The sequence below is a fragment of the Pongo pygmaeus genome, chromosome 11, assembly GCF_028885625.2.
Source record: "Pongo pygmaeus isolate AG05252 chromosome 11, NHGRI_mPonPyg2-v2.0_pri, whole genome shotgun sequence".
NCBI lineage: Eukaryota > Metazoa > Chordata > Mammalia > Primates > Hominidae > Pongo > Pongo pygmaeus.
Genome location: NC_072384.2, coordinates 100,667,460 through 100,693,991, shown reverse-complemented (window position 1 = coordinate 100,693,991; position 26,532 = coordinate 100,667,460). Strand labels below are relative to the sequence as shown.

At 40.5% G+C, this 26,532-nt stretch overlaps 1 protein-coding gene across 1 annotated transcript in view; it reads right to left on the bottom strand.

Moving 5' to 3' along the window:
• LOC129031070 (aldehyde oxidase) overlaps positions 1-26,532 on the bottom strand; it is a 91,491-nt gene that overhangs the window by 48,905 nt on the left and 16,054 nt on the right. Inside the window, exons 6-20 of the mRNA XM_054476820.2 lie at positions 26,192-26,253; positions 25,182-25,271; positions 24,454-24,534; positions 23,712-23,856; positions 22,928-23,020; positions 19,428-19,579; positions 19,144-19,237; positions 17,074-17,183; positions 15,764-15,948; positions 14,612-14,774; positions 12,505-12,597; positions 7,623-7,792; positions 7,196-7,322; positions 4,180-4,302; positions 763-859 (exon numbers count right to left, since the gene is read on the bottom strand). Coding sequence (XP_054332795.1) covers positions 763-859; positions 4,180-4,302; positions 7,196-7,322; positions 7,623-7,792; positions 12,505-12,597; positions 14,612-14,774; positions 15,764-15,948; positions 17,074-17,183; positions 19,144-19,237; positions 19,428-19,579; positions 22,928-23,020; positions 23,712-23,856; positions 24,454-24,534; positions 25,182-25,271; positions 26,192-26,253 — 1,785 coding nt within the window. The remainder of the gene's footprint in view (positions 1-762; positions 860-4,179; positions 4,303-7,195; positions 7,323-7,622; positions 7,793-12,504; positions 12,598-14,611; positions 14,775-15,763; positions 15,949-17,073; positions 17,184-19,143; positions 19,238-19,427; positions 19,580-22,927; positions 23,021-23,711; positions 23,857-24,453; positions 24,535-25,181; positions 25,272-26,191; positions 26,254-26,532) is intronic.

Below are 26,532 nucleotides of genomic sequence, written 5' to 3'. Positions count from 1 at the left end.
TGGCTCAGAAGTGTGTGTGTGTGTATGTGTGTGTGTGTAATTGGGGAATCTGAGTGAAAAATATTTGGGAGTATCTTTAATGTTTCTGCAACTTTTATGTAAGTTTTAAAATATTTCAAAGCCAAAAGTTAAGGAATTGTACCAGAAAGCTATAATTAACTATTTTCTAAGAGGCAAATTTAATTGTAATTACATACATACATACAGGAAAGAAGTCTGGAAGAAAGAGAAAGGAGAAAGGGAAGGGAAGAGGAAGGGAAGGAAAAGCAGAGAAGGAAGAAAGGAAGAGAGGGAGAATCAGAGAAAGGATGAAGAAGAAATGTGGGCTTTGGAAATCCTAATAAAGCCTATCAATTCAATGGCCAACTCTGTTATTTAGTAGCAGTTGTGTGACCTTGGTCACACTCCATAATTACTCTGAGCCTCCATTTTCCAGCCTATAGATTGAGACAATAATACCCTCTTGCAGGGTGGTTGTGAACAGGGAAGGATAAGACATCTCTAACAACCGGAGCCTTGATGACGGAAGAGGGGTCAGGGAACAGGGGCAGGGTCTTGCCTCCTCTTTTGCCTCCCCATTGGCTCTTGGCCTACCCCAGAGACAGAGGCAAACACATTTGTGAATGAGGTGCCTGTTCTTCCTGCTCCTGAGGAGCAACACCCCCCCTAGGCTGCCCAGTGATTTCCAGAAGACAAAGGAAGCCTTAAACTGACATGCTTAGAAGGCTTCCAGGGTTGCGTACTCTTCCATTACTTTTTTACCTTCAAGAATTTGATCAACCACTTTAAATGCTTCGTCAACATTTCCATATTCCAGTTTCCTTTCTGGCTCGAAGAAGGAGTTGTGTTGTATACTTTCCTAGAAAGAGAACAGAAGAGTGAGGCAGCTTGGGCAAGAGACCCTGCCCCACGGCAGCAGACACACCCCACTGCACATCCTCTGAGCAGGGGTTGTTTCTCCCTTCACCTTGTGGTTCCGTGCACTTTCTCCATGACCCTGGTGAGCCAAGCTAAGAATCCAACTGCAGAGAGACTCCCCAGTGAGGAAATGTAAATGTGCCTACTGAGTCCGAAGAAATAATATGCACAGAAAAAAGCTGGCATCTAAGTGATCCCAGAATGAAACTAGTATTTTCCAGGCAGATTATTGTCTTCACACCACAATCCATTTCATGTAGCCAAGGCCATATAGCACAGGGCTTCAGAGCCTGGGCTCTAGACCCAGTCAGCATTGTGCACATTTTTCCCACTTACCAGCTTTGACTGTGGGCCTATCACTGCACCTCTCTTATCATTGTCTGTAAAATGGAAGTAACAGGTGTGCATATAGCTCTAATAGGATCGTGGTTGGTGAAGATAAAATGAAATAAGACGTGAAGAGCTTATATTGCATATAGTAAACACTCAATAATTGCTAGTTGAAGAGACTCTAGTGATTGGGATCATGGTGGCTCTGCCTGCCAGCCCCCCATTCCTTCTTTGTGGGGATAAGCATTTCATTTGCACAGGGCAGTAGAGCACCTGGGACCTCCAGCTCTGGAAGTAAGATTTCAGACAAGCCCTCTCTGGGTGCTGGGTGTACAAATCCATTTATATGCTGGCTCCTATTGGCTCTCCCTGGGTGCCCAGTAAAGGGGTACAGTGGTGCACATAACCAGAGATGTAGTTACAATAACATAGGTTGGTTTTTATCTATTCCTGAGAATTTATCTTGCAGTAATCCATGTGTCCACTGGCAAATGTGGTGTGCCAGCTCCTGCTGGCATTATCTACTGTGGGTTATTGTCCATCCATGAAATTCCGTTCTGTTGGTAGTTGGGATTCTCTTGTCTCTGTTTCCTTCTGGCTACCAGTAGGTGTCTAGACAACACCCCTTAGAGGGATGTGCTATTGTGATTCTGCCATTTCCCGCATTCAAAAACTGGATTGGTTTGTTTATAGCACCAGTGGGGCCCAGGTTCTTTGACAGAGTGTTTGTTGATTGTTTTTGTTACTGACTAGCTATGTAACCTTGGGTAACCCTGTCTTTTAGTTTCCCCATCAGAATGGGGATGAAAATAGTTTTTACCTCATAGGATTGTTGTGAGCATTTAGTAAGTTAATGTGTGAAACTGACCTAGAACCATGTCAACCACACAGTGAGCTCTGTATAGGTCTTAGCTATGATCATGTTGTTGTTGATGATTATTACTCAGGACAGATTCTTGTAGGGAACACATTTTTTTCCATTATGGTCATCAGCCTTACCCCTTGATTCAAGAGTTTTGATCGTTGCCCCATTCAATCTACTAAAAACTCAAAAAGCATGCGCCAGATTAAATCTTTGTGATAGTGACAGAGATATATTTGTTTTTGTTCTATTTTGATTGATAACACACTTCCTACTGGAATCTGTTCATGTGCTTTTCTTATTAATCTAAGATTAAAGAGATTCCAGGTTGGAAAAAAACCTAGGTTTTATAAATCCTATTTTTAAAAGTTTAATCTTTTCCAACTTCACTGGCTGCTTGCTCTTTGAGTAACTTTGAGCCAATTTTCTGAATTTTTCTTAGTCAGGAAACCCTGCTCTAAACTTTGATTAAATTCGCTCTGATCCAGTTGATGATCTTTAGACTTTGAGAGCTTAATCTCTGAACACAATATGAGGCAACTCTTTTCCACAAAGCCAGAGCTTTTATCTGATGCTGGGATTCTCTGGCAGACAATCACAAGTCTGCTGGTTGAAGTGGTGAGCGTGGGGGGAGTGGCATCTATTATATTTGCTTATTGGGGCTTTTATTTGGCTGGAAGGTAGGAGGAGCGGAGAGTAGATATTTAGCCCCTGATATTGGGCAAAGATTTATAAACAAAATATTGATGAAGTATTATGTAAGTAATTTCTAATAAGTAATTCTAACTCTCCAGCAAACTTCAGGGGACAGAATATATGAAGCAAGAGCAGCACGCAACATGTAAATGAAAAGGGCCTGAGAAGGGAACAGGGTGTTTGAATTTGAAACTGGCCAGGAAAATTTGGGAGGCCTAATCACACTTCGACTCCAATTAGACTTCTACATTTTTGTCTTTTTAACATGATTTTATTTTTATTTTAAAATGTAAGAAAAATTCCCAGAGACAAACTCCATGTTCCTAAGCATCAAGCAGCATGGCAGGAAGCACCCCCAACACCCAGTTCTCCTGGAGACACTGATCATGCCCAGGTCATTTCCTCAATTCTGCCTCAGGTCATGCTGGTCACCCGGAGAACAACGTGTTCATTATGCTGTGAAGCTAATATTGTGTCCCAGAGCACATGCAGCCTGTATGGACTGAGTCTTATCTATTTACGCTGCCTCCCCAGTGTTCATTCTTTCATCATTCAGGAAATTATAAGAACCAATGGAATGCATGCAGGAGAACACCCTATCATTTCATGGAGATGAGTCTTACAGCCTTTATAAATTTTCAACTCCTTTCTAAAAATCAGCATAGAAAATGCAATTCTCCAGTTTAAGTTGCCAAAATACCTGTAGGCATCATACGACTTATCTCTTGAAAAATCTAAAAATTGTGTCTCTCACACTCACTTCATGGAACATCCCGTTGGTCCTCACCATGTGCCTGGGTGAAGGTGGGTAAAAAGTCATAGAGTGGATCCACTTTCCTGGACATCACTGGTTCCCATCCAGCATCCCCTCCCCTTCCCCTTTCCAAACACGGCTCAGATTTGTTTCAGTTTCCTACACTCCCCTACATAGCCCACTTACTTTAGAGAAATCTTACCCCAACTCCTACCCCTAGAAGTAACCAACAGCTCCTCCATTCCTCTGCCAGTCATTAATGTGGAGATGGATATGTGACCTAAGTGGCTTAATTAGGCTGGATCTCAGGATTTGTGCTTAGAATGCTGGGGCAATAGGGTTCCTCTTACTCCTTGAACATGAACAGGGAAGTCCGGGTTGTCCTGGCGGCCATCTATGTGACCACAGGAATTGAGCCTGTATCGTGGGCAGCAGAGAAGAGCGGCAGAAAGAAGCCGTGTCCTTGGGGAAATTGTTGATACTGAGACTCGTTAGAGGTTAATAAAGTCCCTGTGCTTTGGAGAACACTTTGAGCCACATTTTCCTGTTACAGTAGCCAAAAGCATTTTAACCGATATTTGTTCTGGCTCCCAACTGGCACCACCATGGAACTCGTTACCTCGATTGTTAGTATCAACGGCTCCAAGTCTTGATAGACAATCTTCACTCGCTTAGCAGCTCGCTTTGCCTGAACCTCAGAATCGGCAAGCACGGCACAGACAAGCTGACCCACACAGAACACCTACGACACAGAAAGACTTTTGTTGTCAAGGAGGGCAGGCATCAGGTCCTCTCTTTTATTCATTTTCTTCCTCCCTCCTAGTACTAGATTACAGTAGGGCTAGGGCTAGATATACACAGATGTGACCTCTCCACATCTGTCCATGACTATAACCACAGCTGGCCTCCTGACCCCAGGCACTGGGGGAAGTTTAGATCCTTGTGCTGTATCAGAGAAGCAGAAGTGATGCTGTCTTGAGGACAACAGGCTCGGGCTCCAGGCCAAGCCTATGAGGCTGTGTGAGGGCCAGCCTGTCCCATGGCTTGATGTGTGGCTGTCACACGACAATCAGAGCTGTTCTGAGAGAGGCAGCCTCTGCCTTCATGGACAGGCAGGACCAGGAAGTCACAGCTCATCTCGACCAGAGAGAAAAAGGGGGTGACCTGGGAAGGGGAGTCCCCTGTGATAACAGAACCCTGATGGTGAGCACATCTCTCCTCACAAATTGTCTTTTCATGAAAAGATGTCCTAGCCAAGACGTGACCAAGCAGACAGCATCCCCTTCCTGGGGGGGTTGGCAGCTAGGATTATTCACCTGCAGGTGGGATAGCTGGACTCAGGAGTTCACACAGGGACCAGAGCAGAAATTTAGATGGGGAAAAGAAACCTTAAGACTTGAGAAAGGTAAAAACAGTCTGGACTGGAAGAAGTCACCGTGATTGCTGAGTTTTCTCTCCTACCTTATGCTGTGATTCACAATTTCAATGTAATCACTCATTTTAAAAATCGACTTTAAACTATTATGTCTTTTCCACAATGAACATAAATTAGTTTTATCATCAGAAAAAAAAGGCATTAAAGACATAAAATCTAGCATGAACACACAAAAAAAGTGTGTTTGTTGGAGGAGGGTAGTGAAGGAGAGAAAAATGAAAGAAGAATGGTAACATGTTGATAACTGTTGAAACTGGGTGATGGATCTATGGGGTTCATTGAATAATACTGTCCCATTTTTGTGTGTGCTTACAATTTCTACAATGAAAAGATTTTTAAAAGCCACTAAGTGCCATAAATGAATGTTTTAAAAAGCATTAAACCAACAAAGGCAATCATTCACAATGGCACTCCAAAGACTCCTGATTTTGCTCCTGTGACCTGGCACATAGATGTGGTCCCTGAGATACTTATGATCTTCATAAGCACACCTCAAAGAGCAGGTACTAGATCATGCAGCCAAGATCAGTTTCACTTGTTTAGTAAACATCTATGCAAAGGGCTTAAATTCTCACCATCTCTGCCAGTGCTACACAGCCCTGCTTCGGGGGAGTTTCAACCTTGAGTTCAAACTCTCAGTCATCAAGCTTTCATTTCTACGGACGATATCTTCAAGGGAGTATCTTCCAGGGAGAGCCAGAGGAAGGGACTGTTTCAAATTATGAAGCCCTTTTGGGTAAACACTGAACTGAGCAGTCTGAATTATGCAGAAAACCTGCTGACTGCTGTTCTTGCTGTAGCCAAAGTTTTTTTTTTTTTTTTTATTATTACACTTTAAGTTTTAGTGTACATGTGCACAATGTGCAGGTTAGTTACATATGTATACATGTGTCATGCTGGTGTGCTGCACCCATTAACTCGCCATTTAGCATTAGGTATATCTCCTAATGCTATCCCTACCCCCTACCCCCACCCCACAACAGTCCCCAGAGTGTGATGTTCCCCTTCCTGTGTCCTTGTGTTCTCATTGTTCAATTCCCATCTATGAGTGAGAACATGCGGTATCTCCTTGTGGTTTTAATCATTTGTAATTTTCACAAGGCAACAATGTTATCACTATACCTCTACTCATTCACCCTGCGATGTGTGAAGCAGTGTGTGGAATACACAGATGAATCAGACATGGGTCCTCACTCAAGGAATTTATACTAGGTGGAAGAAATATATAAGACATCGAAATAAACAAGCTTAACACAAGGTAGAAAGTACATTAAAGGTCACTCCGTTTTCTCCTCTAGACTTTAAGCTCCATGAGAGTAGAGATCATACATATCTTGTTCAGCTATGGTGATCAGACATCATAGATGCTCACATTTAAAAAGCCCATTTAGGCTGGGCGTAGTGGCTCATGCCTGTAATCCCAGAACTTTGGGAGGCCGAGGCGGGCAGATCACCTGAGGTACGGAGTTCGAGACCAGCCTGGCCAACATGGCAAAAACGCTCTCTACTAAAAACACAAAAATTAGCTGGGCATGGTAGTTTGTGCATGTAATCCCAGCTACTCAGGAAGCTGAGGCAGAAGAATCGCTTGAACCCGGGAGGTGGATGTTGCAGTGAGCCAAGATCATGCCACTGCACTCCAGCCTAGGTGACAAACAGAAACTCCATTTCAAAATAAAATAAAATAAAATAAAAAATAAAAAGCCTATTTAACACATGGAAATATAAATGAATCAGAATAAATTGAGAGAGAGAGAGAGAGAGAGAGAACAAACACTACTTCTGGATTGAAGAATGAGAAAAAAGACTTCATGGTGTAGATACCACTTGCACTTGTAGTTGAACTTTGACCACACTGAGACTGGGACAATAATAAGGGCTTCTCAGGGAAGGGATTTCCATATAAATGTTGTCATTAATCCATCTTCATTTACCCATTTATACCATTAGCAACATGCCATCTCACTATTAGAAAATGTAAAACACCAAATAATCTTTTATATAACTAGTTAATGTCTTTACTTATACAGAAAATGAATATATTTGAATTCATTTAATATTAGAATATACTTTTATAATAAGCATTCTAAGAATACTGGAGTCTTTCATGGTGTGCCAAATTAGATGGTATCTTTAAGAAAATATGAAGCACCATTAACTGAGAAAGTTATTTTTCAAATAGAAAGCAAAAATGCAGTACCTTATCTGTCGCCAGAAATTTCTCAGCTTCGGTAAAAAAGCAGAAGGAGTTGACGTCACCAAGATGCTCTGCTGTCATGATGTCCACCACACCGGGCATGCTGAGAGCTTCTGACAGATCAATAGACCTAGATGATATACACAGCAGAGCTCCTTAGAGTGGCCATAAAGGCCAAGAACACGGTTAACTGGAGAATAAGATATGAGAGAGGTAAGAACTGTCCAACAGTCTCTGCCAGATAATTGGGAAAAAATTCTTGGGACAATGAAGTTGTAGTAAATCCTACATTTCGATCCCGTTTCACCTCTGGTCTGCATTGGATATCATCAACAAATAGCCTATTTCTTCACACCATTACTTTTCACTAATGTGACTTAGATGAAAAGACAATCATTTATGCCCATTGAGTAAGAATTTTATCACTTACACAATCTTAGCATGAGCTCTTGAACTAGTCACAAAAGTCAAGAAAAGTTCCTGGTCCACCAGAGGCATGTCATCACAGTAGATGGCCTCCCCCGTGGCATGCTTCACACCAGAGAGATGCATGATGGGGTGGCCAATTGGGTCTTCAGGATGCTGCTTTGGGCCTATATTCTGTTTAATAAATAACCAAAATATACTTTTACATTTCTATAGAGAAAGTAGGAATTATTATTATGCACATCTCCCATAAGAAGGTAGCTATATAATTTAGACTCAAATCAGAACACTTTTGCATATGAAAAATCACTATTGGGCTGAGTGCAGTGGCTCATGCCTATAATCCCAGCACTTTGGGAGGCTAAGGTGGGCAGATCACTTGAGGTCAGGAGTTGGAGACCAGCCTGGCCAACATGGTGAAACCCCATCTCTACTAAAAAAATAAATAAATAAATAAAAATTAAAAAAAAAATAGCCAGGTACAGTGGCGCATGCCTGTAATCCCAGCTACTCGGAAGGCTGAGGCTGCAGAATCGCTGGAACCTGGAAGGCGGAGGTTGCAGTGAGCCAAGATCACAGCACTGCACTCCAGCCTGGGAGACAGAGCAAGACTCCATCAAAAAAAAAAAAAAAAGTCACTATTAATAACACCAAGACAATAAACCTACTACAGTAATTCAATAAGCCAACTAGTATGTCAATCCATGATGTTGTTCTTATTTTTCACTTTTTTTGAATGTAGACCCCAAACATCTCTATTGGAAATTCCATTTGTGTAAGTAAACAAATTTAAATCTTTCTTCTTGATAATACAAAATTATGTCCTCTTGCTAATGCTTATGTATCTCTTTAAATTTTATTATCAAAATGACTTTACTGTTTCTATATAAGCATGACACATATAATATTTTACAGAAGAGTATGATGATATCGTGACTATATTTGTAGAAAATACTGAGGGTATTACTTCAACCAGAATAGCCTTCTTTTTTTCTATTTTGAGTGAGGAAATATAAGAAATAATTGGCAAAACTCTTAACTTAGACAATCCCGATAGAGAATGAAGCCAAAGGGACTTGCAATTGGAGTAATGATCCACTAATGTTGCTCTTTCTTAGAGCCCCATGGAGCAGAATGTCTTGCTGGTGGCTCCGTAAATACCTTAAATGTGTTTCATTAACCAAAGCAGACATAAATCAGCACAATGTCTGCCCTGGTGTTTCAAATATGGGAATTTATGGCTTTCCCAGTCGGGTGTGTATTGTGAAAAGAATTGAAGGTATGAAGAAAGAAGGAGAGCGAGTGAAGAGACAGACATAAGGCCAGGGTGAAGGCTGTGGCTGAGGAGTGGACTGCTAAGCCCTGGCGGGTACCCCCATCTGTAACTCACTGTGTCAACATTGCACTCGGTACTGGGACTGAGGCCAGACTCCCAGAGGCTTTCTCTGGAAGACCTGGGGGTGAGGGGCATGCAGTCATGTTGGCCAGGCTGAAGTCAGAGAAAAGCTATGGACACCTCCCCTTCCCATCCTACAGTTCACAGGATCACCCTGAGCCCTGGATCTTCCTTTGAGATGAGCCTTACAATACCAGGCTACACATCATATGGCAGGAGGGAAGAGAGAACAAGTCACCAACACATACTGGTTAAAAATCCTTACTGGGAGAAAAAAGAAGAAACAGGCCTATTTCCAGCATAGTGTCCTTTAAGGCATCTGAGCGGGGAGAAAAGCTAAATTCTTTTGCATTTGATTACCAGAATATGCAGTCTGAGAAAGCCTATTCAGCACATATGAACAATAAGTTAGATACTTGAATCCATCTAAAATGGTACTTCATTTCACTCTTCACTGCAGGGTTTCCTGTTTCAAAGTCCGCCCTGGTCCAGTGCAAGTGCTCCAAGGCTCTTGCTCTATGGAACTGAAGAGAAGCTGTCTGGATCCCCCTGATTAACACATTTCCTTTTCATGCAGATGTTTTGCTTTCCTTTCTGAACATTTGGATTTAATTCATCTAATCCCACAAATGGAGGAGACCTCTGGTTATAATGAGAGCTTTACTTAAGACAGCTGTGAAATGTACAGTTCTCCAGTGCCCTCTGCTGCTCCAGGAACTCGAGAAGAGTGCTTCCCACTCACTACCCAACTACTTAAGGGCCTCAAAAAAACAAAAAACCTCTGGCTGGAGATAGAGATCAGAGATTCTCCAGGCAGGTGGCAGGGCTGGAATATCAGGAGAGAACAGCAGAGTGGCATGTGTTGTTTCAGAACATGTTCAACATTGATTTGAAAATAAAAAAACCATATTGCTTTCATAATATAAATGACAAGAAGTAAAATGTCAACCAAATTGTGGCTGACAACTATGCACAGAAAGTAGTGTAATTTCTACAATTAACTTGGTATAAGACGTGTGTAGGATGCACTTATTCCTATTTTATACAAAATTTACTGTTTTGCTGCAAAATAAACACTGTTGATAAGCATTTATTGTTCTAATTTCATATTTCTTTTACTTAAATGTAAACTTCAATTTTGTAGTTAGTATAATACAGTGCATAAAAAACGGAGTATTGACTAAGTTTTTGTTTTTTCATTTTCAGTTATTGTTGAGTCATCCTGACTTTATCAGCTAGAAAGCAGGAGACTATCGAGAAAAATAATTTAGACCTTGGCCCAGGGCTCCATTAAATAAAGGTAGATATTAGGTCACGAATGTAGGGGACTAGAGAAAATGAGAGAAAAGTTTACTTATTGGGATTCAGACATGAGCACAGATTGGAGGCAGTCCCAACACTCCAGCTCTATTGACGTAGCTCACACTGCCCTGTCCTCATGGCAAAGGACTCCCCTCAGTTCTCCTCTTCCCCCTCTGCTTCGAGGAGCTGAGATAGTGATGAAAAGGAAAAACCAACAATGAGGTTCTACCAGGTGTGGTTTTTCATATGTTGCAGATGGTAGGAATTTACTTCCTCTGCAAAATATCCCCCAAAGTGCTGAGCTGTGATGCTGCTTGGGCTCTCAACCTGAACCACATTTGAGTGAAAAAAAAAATCACCCACATCTTCTTTTTAAAACCGTAAGAAGTTTTTTCAAACTGAAAAGCAAAATTCCAGATAATTCATAAGCTCAGACATTAAGGAAAGACATTCATTGGTATCTGTAATGGGTCTGGGAATTAACTGACATAACACATTTCACTGTAACCAACAAAACACTTCATCACATTGAATAAAAGTCTTTTGAAACCATGTTGTGTGAGGCCTGCCAAAAAACTGAGGAAAAATTCCAAAAAATGTCTTTGTCCTGCAGTCAAAGATATCATACTTTTTTTTTTTTGCAGTCAGTTGTGATAAATCTACTGGTGAAAGAAGCTGTCCTCAATTACCTGCGTCTGCTTAGTATTTGGCTAAAGATACTATGGAAGGAAGAATGTTGTCTCCTCAAACTGGTGATCTTTTGAAGCTGTGTCAAAATACTTTCAAAGCAAATGAACTGATTTAGGGGAAAAATGCTCTTCGTGAGTGCTGACGTTGCTCTAGCAATGTGGATGTTTGTATGTGTGTGTGAAAAACCACAGGCAAAACAAAAACAAAACTCATCTATGTGGCAGACACATTGCATCTAAAACTTTGTTTTGCAATCAATGATAAACTCTCACTGAAGATCATGCACTATGTGAAGATTTTCCTTTTTCTTTGGATGATTTCAATATCCATTAATTTGTTGTTGTTTCTTTCTGAAGTTTATTCCATTGTCTAAGAAATATTAGGGTATTTATAGGCCAAAGGGTTCAACTATCATATTTGAAAAGAACACCGGGGAGATGGCAGCTGTTTTTAACTTTCAAAACGATCGTTTTCAATGGAGTTTGGTGCATTTTAATTTTTACACATATTGAACCTAAAACCTCAAGGAATACACACCAACATCAATGTTCATTATGACATACTATAAGCTTTCACAACTAAATCCAACAATAGATTCAGTGAACAAATGCTTTAAAAAGCACCAGCATGGCACATGTATACATATGTAACTAACCTGCACATTGTGCACATGTACCATAAAACCTAAAGTATAATAATAAAATAAAATAAAATAAAAAAAGAAAAAGAAAAAGAAAAAAAACCGCCTTTTCATGTTCTTGACTTACTAAAACTCTCAAGGTCAAGTTTCCTGATAATAATTTCAAGGAAAAACCCACCAAATTGTATCCACTTTACCAACAGGATGAATTCAGCCATATTTTTATGATGTGGCAGAAAATTCCATTTGAGAGTTAGGAATCCTGTTTTCTAATACTCAGCCTTCATTACGAGAGCACAAAAAGCTCTTAGTACTTACATTTGATTCAACTCTAAAATGTAACTCACAGAAAAATCACTAGGAGAATAGGGACTAAGGGAGTAAAATATCTTAACATTCAAGCTAAACAAATCAGCAGTTCTTTTTAAAAGCATTATTGAATTTTCATCAACCTCTAGGGGCTATGTCTTTTCCTCTGAAAATGAAAGCAAAGCAGCCCATGGCCCTGCCGCAGAGCGTGGCTTTATTGGACTCTGATGCCTGCAGTGCCCAGGGCAGAAAACACGTGACAAGGTGGCCAGCTCGTGCGTGTCTGTGGTACAAGGCCACAGTGCAAAGCACGTGACCTTTAAGACCCAAATCAACATTTCTTCTTTAATATTGCCACTGCTAGATTTGTCTTTAATTAAATTCTTCATTGATTTTGGAATTTTAGTTACCCCTAAAGAGGCTGTGAGTTTACCAGAGGTGGAGCTTGGACTTACAGAGCTTGAGTTTCACGGAGAGACAGTGGGAATGTCCAGGTCAAATCACTATAGCCCAGACTGTGAATTTTTAAAAACAAAAAATACCGCTCACCTGGTACTTTAATGTACTGCAGTGATGTTTGGAATGAAGATCTTCTAAAGCACTTTCATATTTGTCTGCAAGGCTAGGATAGTGAACTGGATCCTGAAAAAGTAGAACCATTGCAGATATTTTAAATGGTTTGAATGCACCAGAATGATTTTGGAAGGGAGGCTAGCATGAGTCTTACTTAGCAAGCATCTCTACTCTGAAGTCTCACATGTATTAAGCACTCGCCCTATTCAGAACCCCAGAAATATAAGCAGCTCCCTGACTCAAGGACATATACTCTGAAAGGTGCATACATATTTCCTCATATTATGAATAGCCAGATGAATACAGTAGGTAACTGGCTTCCACCAGCTCTATGTTTCTTATGATTCTCTCATATACTTTCCTAAATGATATGAGGACTTACAAACTGATCCAACAAGAAGATAGAAGCTAAGTAAATAAAATGGAAAGGAAGAAAATACTTAAGCCAGGAAAACATCAGAGTCAAAGTACACCATTGCAAATAAGCATAAAGGTTCCATGTTGCCTGCCAGCTGTGTAGAAAGGGGGACACAGGCTGCATCCCTGCCGCTGCCCCACAGGGGAAGGATTCTGGTCCCCAGTAAGAAAATTTCTTAGGACTGAGGGAAGTGAGTCATTCGGTTCTTTACACAAGACTGTGAACATTGCACAGCCTAGAGCCGGATGGGGGGAAAGGCTTTCAACAACACACCTGATGGTTATTTTTTCTAATTTACATAATTTTAATAGAAAATAAAACCAGCTAGGTGCCATGGCTCATGCCTGTAATTCCAGCATTTTGGGAGGCCAAGGCAGCAGGATTGCTTGAGTCCAGGAGTTCAAGACCAGCTTGAGCAACATGGTAAGACTCTGTCTCTACAAAAAAATAAAGAATTAGCTGGGCATGGTGGTGCATGCCTATGGTCTCAGCTATTTGGGAGGCTGAGGTGGGAGGATTGCTTGAGTCCAGGAAGTTGAGGCTGCACTGAGCTATGATATCACACCACTGTATTCCAGCGTGGATGACAGAGTGAGACCCTGTCTCAAAAAAAAAAATTAAATAAAACCAACAAAAGCTATTATTTTTAAAGCAAGGAGGGGTATAAGACTACAAGGCAAAAGTTTTAAATTATATCACTTGAGTCACCCAGAAATTATATTAGTTTGCTACTAATTGGAGGAGTCTATAATTGGTTACCTGGTGACAATATGTCACTTATCTATGATTTCAAGTTTTCATTCTTAATAATGTGATACTACCCTTCTGGTTCCTAGTTGCTCCCACCTACACTGAGAAGATACCCTCAAAAGCAAGGATAAGAGAGGACTTTGTGTCTCCTATCTAAAGTGACCATACTAACTTCTATACCACAGGAAGACTGTTCTTGGCTTCTAGTCTGTTTTGGTCAGCTGGTTATAGCATGGGGTTTGTAAGACCAATGAGGCTCAAGTCTCCTTTGGGTCTAATGGATTTATTCAGAGAATTTTTTTTAGTTGTGTTCTCCCCAGTCAACAATCTTGTAGCTTTAATTGTTTGCCCTAAGAGAGACCAGGCAAAAGAATGCATGGATTGTCACTACTATTATTATGACTACTACTACAGATTTCCTCTGAAGCACTAGGGACCATAAGAAGCCCTTTTCCTACAATGACGCATTTCACAGTCATCTTGTGCAGTGGCTGCCATCATGGCCACCTTACGGGCTAGGGAAATGAAGCTGAATCTGGAAAAGAACACCAAACACATGAAGTCAACCTCAACATGAAGGTAATATCTCAAGAGGAAGAAATGCCCTACAGAGGAAAAACATACTCAAATCATTAGCAAGTGTTCTGAACATGATCTGGAAAAACTACCAGTCAGAAACCAAATAATTGAGTGGTGTTAAATACAAGCTTGCTCAACTCTTGGCTCTACTTGCAATTCTTCCCTAAACTCATACCCACCCACAGACAGGCTGAGGGATGCTCAGCAAGTGCATGTGTTTCCAATGTGGATTGTCTTTTTTATTCTACAGCTATTTGGTAGGGAGTCATTGCCTCTACTTTGGGTGTCGTCATAGCTCCCAGTACCGGGGAAGTTAACGTGTAACCAGTTGTTTACCATCTTTTTCAAAATCTGTGACACTTCCAGGTAGAACTTGAAGAGGAAGCTGATGATGAGAGTCCTCTTGAACTCCACCTTCCCACCTGGTGCCGAGCCCAAAAGGGAGACTTCATCCAGAACAAGCCTGCAGGCTGTATCCAGCATCTCTTCGTTCCAGCACCTGGAAAGTCCAAACAGAAGACTCCTAGCCTGACAGGATTTATTACCCCATATCTTCATCTAATGGGTAAGACAAACAGCCACAGTTTAATACAGGAAATAAGAGTACAAGCTCTGGATCAGGCAGCCCAAGTTCAAATTGGCCCACCATTCTCAAGGTGGCTAGCCCGGGTCTCGCCATGTCCTCACCTGTAAAAGGGGAATATTAGAACCCAACTCACAGAATGATCTAGAGAAATAAATGACAACTCATATAAAATCCATAGTCCAGGAGTAACTGACCCTCATATCACTAGCACATTTATTGCATGCCAAGATGTGCTTTTAGCACCTTATGTGTATTCACTCATTTAATCCTCTCAACTGCCCTGTGAGGTAGGTATGATCACCCATCTTTGACAGCTAGGGAACCAAAGTATCAGCATAATTAAGTAAGCTGACTGAGAGCATGGGAGTTAACAGAGGGTAAACTGAGATTTTGGCCAGTCTGCCTGTCTCAAGTTTTAAAGCTCATGCTTTTAATCACTATGCTTTGTTATGGCAGCTGATACCAAGTAATGCTCAAGAAATATTAGCTATTAGTATCATCTTTAGATATAGGAAGTCAGGTAAGCAAATGCCTTTAACAATTTATTATAGAACAAACTCACATAATTGGTTTTTCATCATGGCAAATTATTCTCCCAAAATAAAGCATACAAATTTGCACTGTTGGCGGAGGGCTTCTCTGTCTGTCTGTCTCTCTCTCTCTCTCTCTCACACACACACACACGCACACACGCACACAGAGTATATAATTCCCACTTCAGAATTCACTAACATCAAGACATATGGAAATAATAACAAAATCTTATTGGAATTCCCAGCCATTAAATAGAAAGTTATGGAACACTTTTCTTCTTGTAATCACATCTCTCCACAAAAAGGGCTCCTCTAATACTTGGAGTCTAAGGACAAGTATTAGAAGAGCCCTTACCTCTAATGCCTTACCTTCCAATGAGTTTCTGGCAGGAATTCTTGGCACAGATGGTGGTTGGACCAACGCCTCCATATGAGATGCATAACTCTCTAATAATGCCATCCCCTTCTCCAAAAAAGACTCTCATTCCTGAATTGACTATCGCTAGCGCATTCTCCTGTCGCTGGGCTTGTCGGAAGGCTGACACAAATTCCCACTGAAAGAAACAGTTAAGTGGCACATGTAGAAGCACTGAGCATCACCTATGCACTGGGCAGTCTGTGTGTGTTGAGTGTCACCTACACACCGGGCAGTCTGTGTGTGTTGAGTGTCACCTACACACCAGGTAGTGTGTGTGTGTTGAGCATCGCCTATGCGCTGGACAGTATGTGTATGTCGAGTATCACATTGATATCAGATATGCAGCCCCCAGCATCTCCAAAAAATCAGTCTCTGTTGTTAAGGCCACCCAGTGTGTGGTTCTTTGTTATGGTAGCCCTAGCAAACTAATACATCCTCTGAGGCAGGCTTGATTATTCCCATTTTACAGATGAGGAATCCAACGTGCAGAAGGATTCAGTAATTAGTTCAGGCCTTGAAACCAGGATTCAAACCTGACTCTATCTCATGCAAAGCCTCATGTTTTTTCCACTAAGTTCTATTGCAAATGTATTTTTAGGCTTTTTTCAAAACCTAAGATATAGGTAGAGGCATACTGTTCATGTCATATTTAGGGAGAAAGGCTTATGGAACAAAAAGCTGTTAGAAAGTTACTTTAGAGCTTCGGGTAGGGGGAGAAAGAGCGAGAATGGCAGAGATAAGGCTGGGAGTGGTGGCTCACACCTGTAATCCCAGCACTTTGGGAGGCCGAGGTGGGTGAATCACCTGAGGTCAGGAGTTCCAGACCAGCTTGGCCAACTTGGCGAAACCCTGTCTCTACTAAAAATGCAAAAATTAGCTGGGCATGGTGGTGCGCACCTGTAATCCCAGCTACTTGGGAGGGTGAGGCAGGAGGATCGCTTGAACCTGGGAGGCAGAGGTTGCAGTGAGCCAAGATCATGCCACTGCACTCCAGTGTGGGCAAAAGAGCGAGACTCAATCTCAAAAAAAAAAAAAAAAAAAAAAAAATCTCCTAATTCGAGGAATGATAGGGGCATGCGTAATACAAGGAAAAGGCAACTATTCACAAGTCTTAAAATAATGACCTCATACCACTTTCTGAAGTTGAGCCTTTATCTCCCCCATAAACACTTAACCCTTTTTCTTATTCCACCATATGCTGGAATAAACAAGCCATAGCATCACAGGTGGAACTGGGAAATTGACAGTGGGATGTTCTCACCTTCCTTGAGTAGGGGATGTTCACTGAGACCAAGATTTCTTGAGGCTTAAGATCTGCATTAGGGCACTTGCTGAGGAATTGCTCATTTAAAGGAATCTGTCGTTTTCCTTCTGTGGAAAGAAATGACACTTTCCCTGGGATCTGTTTGGTCTGTTAAACTTCCAAAACTTGGGAAGTAATTTCACCAAATACCTGAGGAAACTGGTTGTTCAGGGAAACAGGTGCTCTTCCTATGCTTAGCAAATCTTTTACCCTATAATTCATCTTGCAATGTTTCTTCTAGTCTAGGCCCCATCTCTTTTTGTTTTCCTTGCTTTCTCATCGATAAAAACATCGACCGGGCACGGTGGTTCACTCCTGTAATCCTAGCGTTTTGGGAGGCCAAGGCAGGTGGATCATTTGAGGTCAGGAGTTTGAGACCAGCCTGGCCAACATGGTGAAACCCCTTCTCTGCTAAAAATACAAAAAAATTAGCTGGGCATGGTTGTGCGCACCTGTAGTCCCAGCTACTCAGGAAGCTGAGGCAGGAAAATCACTTGAACCCAGGAGGGAGAGGTTGCAGTGAGCTGAGATCATGCCACTGCACTCCAGCCTGGATGACAAAGTGAGACTCCATCTAAAAAAATTTTTTTAAATAAAAAGTAAATTAAAAAAATGGATGAAAAGATCTCACAGAGTAGCCCAGAGTTTCGGGTAGAATAGAACCTTAGCAGTCCTCTTCCTGACAACACAATTCACTTAAAGCTTTACAAGTAGGGAGTAAATATTAATATCTCTTTTGTATTCTAATCAAGTCAGCCAACAAATATTTATTGTTTATAACCAGGAACCCCACTAGATACAGTCATGAATAAGAAATTATCTTTAATAAATTTGTATACTAGTGAGGTGTTATCTTACTTTTTTATATCTTGTTCCAACACCTGAAGAATTTTAGTTCTTTAATCAATATATAAGGAAGAGGAACAGTTTAAAACTATAACAAAATACTGAAAGCTAAGAAGCTTTTGATGTCTATATTCACATCACAAAACCTGTTTCTCATAGTATAACTTTTAAGGGGATGTTACTCAAATTGAAAACCCTGAATGCAAATCTTCCTCTTCAAGATAGTTTTGTGACCAAGCACCGTGGCTCATGCCTGTAATCCCAACACTTTGGGAGGCAGAGGCGGGTGGATCACCCGCGGTCAGGAGTTCGAGACCAGCATGGCCAACATAGTGAAACCACATCTCTATTAAAAATACAAAAATTAGCTGGGCATGGTAGCATGTCCCTGTAGTCCCAGCTACTCAGGAGTCTGAGGCAGGAGAGTCACTTGAACCCAGGAGGTGGAGGTTGCAGTGAGCTGCACTGCACTCCAGACTTGGTGACAGAGCGAGACTCTATTTAAAAAAAAAAAAAAAAAGATAGTTTTGTGGTTTAAATGATATGAAGAGTAAGTATTTAACAATGCAGACGATAGAAAACTAGTCCATATTTTTTAATGAAAAAAAAAACCCCACAAATTTACAGAGGACCAATTAGAACTTCCTAATAATTTTCAAGCAAGTTGGAAGAAGCAATAAATTAGATGTTGCGGACTTAGTTTTAATAACAAAAATCAAGTAAATAAATATAGAACGAGGCCCAGTCATTTTTCACCTGAAAAAGACCTGTATGTTTCCATCAGTGATAAATTAAGTATGAGCTCAAAGCATGATGTGGGTGCCACAACACTCCTGTACCACATGGAGAATGTCTTCAACAAAGGGACCCAATAGTTCTCAATAGCATGTAGTTCCCAGCAATAATCAGATCACATCCAGACATTAGCCAACACAAACATGTCCAGTGTAAGGTGACCAGTATGAGAAAACAAAACAAAACAAAACAAAACAGAAAGACACAGGGGAAGAAAGCCTATGCTATTAAGACAAGACTCACAAAATTTCCAGTATCCAGAAAAGCAGAGAAATTTATTGATATTATAGGGAAAAGTCATTTTCAAGACTGGACTTCCTGCCTCCCCAGAGAGAAAAAGGGATAGAAAAACAGCTTAATAATCTCCAAGTAGGGGCTGTCACTTACCTTTTGATAGCAAGTTGAGGGTACAGTTACCCACAGCCAGGATGGGATTCAGATCTGAATCTGGATGCCTGCTAATGATGTGTCCCCCTAAAGACTTTTTAAAATAATGAGTTATTTTCATTTCAGTTATGTAATCATAAAAAAGCAAGTGCTAAAATAAGGATTAAGCAAGGCTTTGGAGAACTATTTTTTTTGTCTGTTCCAAAAGAATGAAAATGTCATGATTCATCAGGGAGAGTCACCCAAGGGATGTATACCAGAGTTTACTGTCATCAGATACATACAGCCATGTTCCTGATCTGGGACCCAGCCAGAGTTCCCAAATGCTTCAGGAGAGCATGGTACATCTGTGTCTTCTCCTCTGGAAGCTTCTGGACTACATCAGCCAAAATGTCCTTCACCTGGGCTAGGCTGAGACCAGCACCAAGGGTGAGTCCTGAAATGAAGTCATTTGTAAATAACACAGTGTGATCACTGCTGACCTGAAAATGTCCATTAGCCCAAAGCTACACACATAGAATCTTTATACTGGATACATGCTGCCCTGCTTATTGGTGATGGTGGTGATGGGCAGTGATGGTGGTGATGGTGATGAAGTAATAGTAGTAATGAAGGTGGTGGTGAGGCGATGGTGGTAGGGATAGCAGTAAGGGGGTGGTGTGGTTGTGGTGATGAAGCTGCGGGTAATGGTAGAGGCGATGGCAGTGATGTAAGTGGTGGTGATGGAGGTAATGAAGGCTGAATTCTTTGAACACTCACTCTGTCGAGTATTATGTTGAATACTTTAGATAATCTTAAATCTGAACATACCTATGAGATATTAATAGCCCCATTTCACAGATGAAGAAACTGAGAGTTAAGTAACTTGCCTAAGATCTGACAGCTAATATATGACATTGTCAAGAGTTAGATTTCAGAGGCTGTACTCCAAACCCACATTTCTATTGTTTCTTATCATTGCCATTAAATCAATTTCCTCTACAGGAGTAGAAAAACCAGTCTGTAAGTTGTTTAATACATAAACTTGCTACTGTGGTTTTAAAGAGCAAAGACTGTGTTATATTCATCTTTATCTTCTGTCCAGCACTTAGCACTGTATCCTTCATTGAATAGTTGTTACATTTCTCTGATATTGCAGACAGAAGAAGTTCTTCAGTAAAAACTGAACTATTCAATTAGTATTTAGATTAACTTTAGAGAATTCTTCCCTCAGTCTTCCTCCAGAATGTTATCATTCTTTTTTTTTATGCTTTCTGTCCCCATTTTCTTTTTCTTTTATTTTACTTTAAGTTCTAGGATACATGTGCAGAATGTGCAGGTTTGTTACATAGGTATACATGTGCTATGGTGGTTTGCTGCACCTATCAACCTGTCATCTAGGTTTTAAGACTTGCATGAATTAGGTATTTGTCCTAATGCTCTCCCTTCCCTTGCTCCCCACCCGCCAACAGGCCCTGGTATGTGTTGTTCCCCTCCCTGTGTCCATGTGTTCTCATTGTTCAACTCCCACTTATGAGTAAGAACATGTGGTGTTTGGTTTTCTGTTTCTGTGTTAGTTTGCTGAGAATGATGGCTTCCAGCTTCATCCATGTCCCTGCAAAGGAAAGGACATGATCTCATTCTTTTTTATGGCTGCATAGTATTCCATGGTGTGTCTGCCACAGTTTCTTTATCCAGTCTATCATTGATGTGCATTTGGGTTGGTTCCAAGTCTTTGCTATTGTAAATAGTGCTGCAATATACATAAGTGTGCATGTGTCTTTATAGTGGGATGATTTATAACCCTTTGGGTATATACTCAGTAATGGGATTACTGGGTCAAATGGTATTTCTGGTTCTAGATCCCTGAGGAATCACCACACTGTCTTCCACAATGGTTGAAATAATTTACACCCCTACCAACAGTGTAAAAGCCTTACGATTTCTCCACAGCCTTGCCAGCATTTATTGTTTCCTGACTTTTTAATAATCACCGTTCTGACTGGCATGAGATGGTATCTCAGTGTGGTTTTGATTTGCATTTCCCTAATGATCAGTGATGATGAGCAGCACATCAAAAAGCTTATCCACCACGATCAAGTTGGCTTCATCCCAGGGATGCAAGGCTGGTTCAACATATGCAAATCGATAAATGTAATCCCTCACATAAACAGAACCAGTGACAAAAACCACATGATTATCTCAATAGATGCAGAAAAGGCCTTTGATAAAATTCAACATCTCCTCATGTTAAAAACGTTCAATAAACTAGGTATTGATGGACCATATCTCAAAATAATAAGAGCTATTTGTGACAAACCTATAGCCAATATCATACTGAATAGGCAAAAGCTGAAAGCATTTCCTTTGAAAACTGGCACAAGATAAGGATGCCCTCTCTCACCACTCCTATTCAATGTAGTATTGGAAGTTATGCCCAGTGCAGTCAGGCAAGAGAAAGAAATAAGGGTATTCAAATAGGAAGAGAGGGAGTCAAATTGCCTCTGTATGCAGATGACATGATTGTATATTTAGAAAACCCCATCATCTCAGCCCAAAAACTCCTTAAGCTGATATGCAAATTCAGCAAAGTCTCAGGATACAAAATCAATGTGCAAAAATCACAAGCATTCCAATACACCAACAATAGACAAGCAGAGAGCCAAATCATGAATGAACTCCCATTCACAATTGCTACAAAGAGAAGAAAATACCTAGGAATACAATTTACAAGGGATGTTAAGGACCTCTTCAGGAAGAACTACCAACCACTGCTTAAGGAAATAAGAGAGGACACAAACAAATGGAGAAACATTCCATGCTCATGGATAGGAAGAATCAATACCATGAAAATGGCCATACTGCCCAAAGTAATTCACAGATTCAATGCTATCCCCATCAAGCTACCATTGACTTTCTTCACAGAATTAGAAAAAACTACTTTAAATTTCATATGGAATCAAAAAGAGCCTGTATAGCCAAGACAATCCTAAGCAAAAAGAACAAAGCTGGAGGCATCACACTATCTGACATCAAACTATACTACAAGACTACAGTAACCAAAACAGGATGGTACTGGCACCAAAACAGATATACAGACCAATGGAACAGAACAGAGACCTTAGAAATAAAACCACACATCCACAACCATCTGATCTTTGATAAACCTGACGAAAACAAGCAATGGGGAAAGAATTCCCTTTTTAATAAATGGTGCTGGGAAAACTGGCTAGCCATATGCAGAAAACTGAAACTGGACCCCTTCCTTACACCTTATAAAAAAATTAACTCAAGATGGATTAAAGACTTAAATGTAAAACCCAAAACCATAAATACCCTAAAAGAAAACCTAGGCAATACCATTCAGGACATAGGCATGAGCAAAGACTTCATGACTAAAACACTAAAAGCAATTGCAGCAAAAGCCAAAATTGACAAATGGGATCTAATTAAACTAAAGAGTTTATGCATAGCAAAAGAAACTAGCATCAGAGTGAACAGGTAACCTATAGAATGTGAGAAAAATTTTGCAATCTACCCATTGACAAAGGTCTAATATCCAGAATCTGCAAGGAACTTAAATAAATTTATAAGGAAAAAACAACCCCATCAAAAAGTGGGCAAAGGATATGAACAGACACTCCTCAAAAGAAGACATTTATGTGGCCAAAAACATATTCTTATAAGAAGAGAATCTCTGTGTGTATTATAATTAGGAATCATTCTTTTTCTGCTTGTCTGCTGGGCAAGGTAAATAAATTGATTAATGCATCTTAACTAAGAAAACAGGGACTTGAGAACTCACCATTATATGCATGGTTTACAACACTCAGTTCTTCAATTCTATCAGGAGAAATTATAACTGGGTGAAAGACGCCTTTAAATTTCACTTCAGGCCCTAAAGGATCAAAAAAAATCAATAAGACTAGAATAAAGGAACTAACTGCCTTTTAAATTTGAAATTATTATTAAACTAATATCTTTAAATATCTAAAAATTATGTATCTTTCTGTTCATCTGTTTATTGCCAAATCACATACAGAGAGAATGGCTGGATAGATTTTCATCAAACTTGGAAGACTCTGGAATTGTCAACCTTGAAATTTGGGCCATATGGCGTACTCAAAATTCTCTCTGGGAAGACTCTAGGGGCTGCTCCTCAAGCTGAGCATACACTGGATGCAACAGGAAGACCCTGTAGTGGTTGTTTAAGTAAAACATATTATACCTATTGAGACACCCTGAGAGAGGAAACAAAGAGCAATTTGAAATTTGAGGCCCAGATTAGTCCCCAAATGGAAAGACAGGACAGCTGTCACTGGAGCTGCTGCTGCTGGTTTGCTATGGAGCAAGCCCCTTCGGTGCAACTCTTGACACTGCTCCAGTAAGAGGCAAGAGGAATCTACTTAATAATAGTTAGAAAGTCTCTTGAGCAATGCTCAGGAAGTCTAGCTCGAATGATTAAAAATGCTATTTCAGACTGCTTTTCCTGAGAACACATGCATATGAAGTTTCTCCAGCCCACCCCGGCACCATCTCAAGCCCTTTTCCTCAATTTCCCTATAAGAAATCCCTGGGGTTCTACATACCCACAGAGGTGTTTCCCATGACAACAGGGGCCTGGGGATACTTGAATTTAAATTCCAGCAGTTCCTTCAGGGTCACGGGGGAAAACCACATCATTCTCTCACTGCTAAACACCCTGGTCCTTTGCGACTGTTTCTCAGCCATTATCTATTGAAAAAGCAATAGGGATTCAAGGTACCCAGTGATGCCATCTCTACCTGTTTCCACTCAATCATTAGCATTGTAGAAACAGAAGGAGAAAATACATATCTTCTAAAAAATAAAGTACAAAGTGACCTAAAAGTAGAGCTTTACAAGGAATTAGAATTCAGAAAAAAGTACAATGGTTCTTTACTCCTGGAAACTGCTTGTTCTGTCTCCCTTTGGTGCTCTTGTCTCAAAGAACATCATTTTAATGTTAGCAAATATAGTAACATGCTGAATCTTGTTAAATCATTCTATGGAGGAATAAACTTCAGCAAAAGTGAAAGTAGGAAACACGTCTATACCTACACACACTGTGATTTCATGATTTTATAGATGCTATCTGCTGCTTCTTACAGTCAACTCAGCTATCCCCCATAGTGACCCCACCCCCATTCCTCCTCCTCTTCCTCAGCCCATACTCTTTAGACCTTGAGATAAGGATGACAGAGAGGCCTTACCTATTTGCCGATCAGCTTTTGAAAGAACCCATAAACAAATACCCTTCCTGATATTTCACCATAAATTCTTCTAGGATGAGCTCAACATTGCTTTACTCACCATTAGCTCAGGAGGAAATATCAGTTCCTGGGTTGGATCCAATGGCAGAAACTCCTCTTCTGCGAAGAGTTTTGGACTTGTCTTAAAAAGAGAATGTATCAGAAATTACTGTTATCGAGCAACTTTAAAATCCTTTGTGGAATAAGGTCAAAAGATATAGACACATGGTCAGATACAGCAAACTGACAAAAAAGTCCACTGGCCAGCCCAAACCAAGGGCTCTAACGCAAACCTCGTCATCAGCAACTCAGTGCTGATGCCAATGGGCCTCTGGAGGCCTCAACTCCCTGCACCTTCTCTTTGGAGTCTGGGGACAGTAGAAGAGGAGGCAGCAGCAGCAGACACAGCTGGAACAAGAATGGCTCCCTGAACCTCTCCTGTCTCTACTTGCTCTACCTGTTCTTTCATTTTCATGACATCTCCACTTTACTTCTGGCCCTTGAAAAATAACTTGAAAAAAATGCTTTTAAAAGCTGAGAAACACTAAGGAACCAATGTGTTTTCTCTCCTGTAGACAACTGTATTTAAATGGGAATAATATATGGAATGAGGACAAAGTTGCTACGATATAATTTTTTTTTATAGAGAGATGGAGTGAGAATGGGAGAGGGCACATGTTGACATACCTCAAATTAGTCAACTTGGGTAGCCATTTGTTCTTCCTAACAGTATGTTGGCCCCTGTTCATGTCCTGAGAAAGCCTTACAAAAGCTTTACATTTCACTGACCTTACTTCCTTCCTCAAATTCTGGCAATCCATTGATTCCTTGATCCAAACAGCAAACCCCATTTTCTTTACTTTGACAGCAGCCCGAAGTCTAGTGGACAAAAAACAAATCACTAGGAATTTATTGCTGATTCTACTAAGTAGTAAATAAAGCAGGTGAATACCAGTTGAAACATAATGCTGAATCAATATCATTAGATGCCATGAAAGAAAGCCATTTGTACTTAAACATACCCAAACCAACATTAATGAAAAACCTGAGCTTATAGGAAATTTTGAATAGCAGTGTTTACTAAATAAGTTAAAAGACATAAAGATCTTATAACTAAGCGTGGCACATAGCATTAAATAGTAAATATTAATAATGATTAATTGTTAATATTGTTAGTATTTTAAATATTAATAATAAATATTAACGGGTATTGTTATTGTCATCACTGTTCTTATTTATGATATACTGAATTCATTGTTTAACTTCCAGAGGGCAATCTTATATTTTCATTTCAACTTTGTTTGTTCATTTATTCATTCAACAAATATTGAGTAGCTACTCAATGACTTTATGGTGACTGGACCCAGAGACATACAGCCTCTACTGTGAAGCAGCCCACAGTCTGGTGAAGACATGGGATAGCAAATGATCAGCTGTACCACACTGTGACCAAAGCTGTGACAGGACATGTGTATGCCCATCACATGTTCTCAGAGGGCTATAGGAACACCAGGCCAGGGTACCTGACCCAGGCAAAGAGGTAAGGAAAGACCTCTTGGAAGGAATGACACACAGCCAGTGTCAAAATGCTCAGGTGTTCATTATGTGACCACCAAGGCAAGCTCAATGAGTGAGGTTAAGTGCCCTGCTCAAGATCAAATAACAAACAGCAGCTAGAGACCTGGAGATAAGAAGTAGCCATGTATTAGTAAGATGGCTGCCCCCCTAATCACTGACAACCCCTACCATTTCGTTTCACTGGGGAAAACATACTCAAACATGTGGTCCTTTCCACTTACTTTACAGAAAGTCTTGCATGCATCAATTATGGGCCTGTATCCAGTGCAACGGCACAGGTTACCTGAAGGAGAAAAACCCAGCTCTGTTAGCCAAGTGACCCAGATAGAGGCACAGTCTACCAAGAGTGTGATGGAAATAAGGACTCTATCATAGAGGAAGGATCTGTTTGACATTTTAGTCCACCTAATCTACAAAGTCAGATCTTTTCAACAGCAACTTAGGATATTTCATTAAGAATCTTGAGGCAGATTTTAAAAGCTCAGGTATTTGTACTTTCTCCTGTAAAGTTGTTATGCCTTCTGCTTGTGACAGGTGCTCAAACAACACAATAATTTCAAGC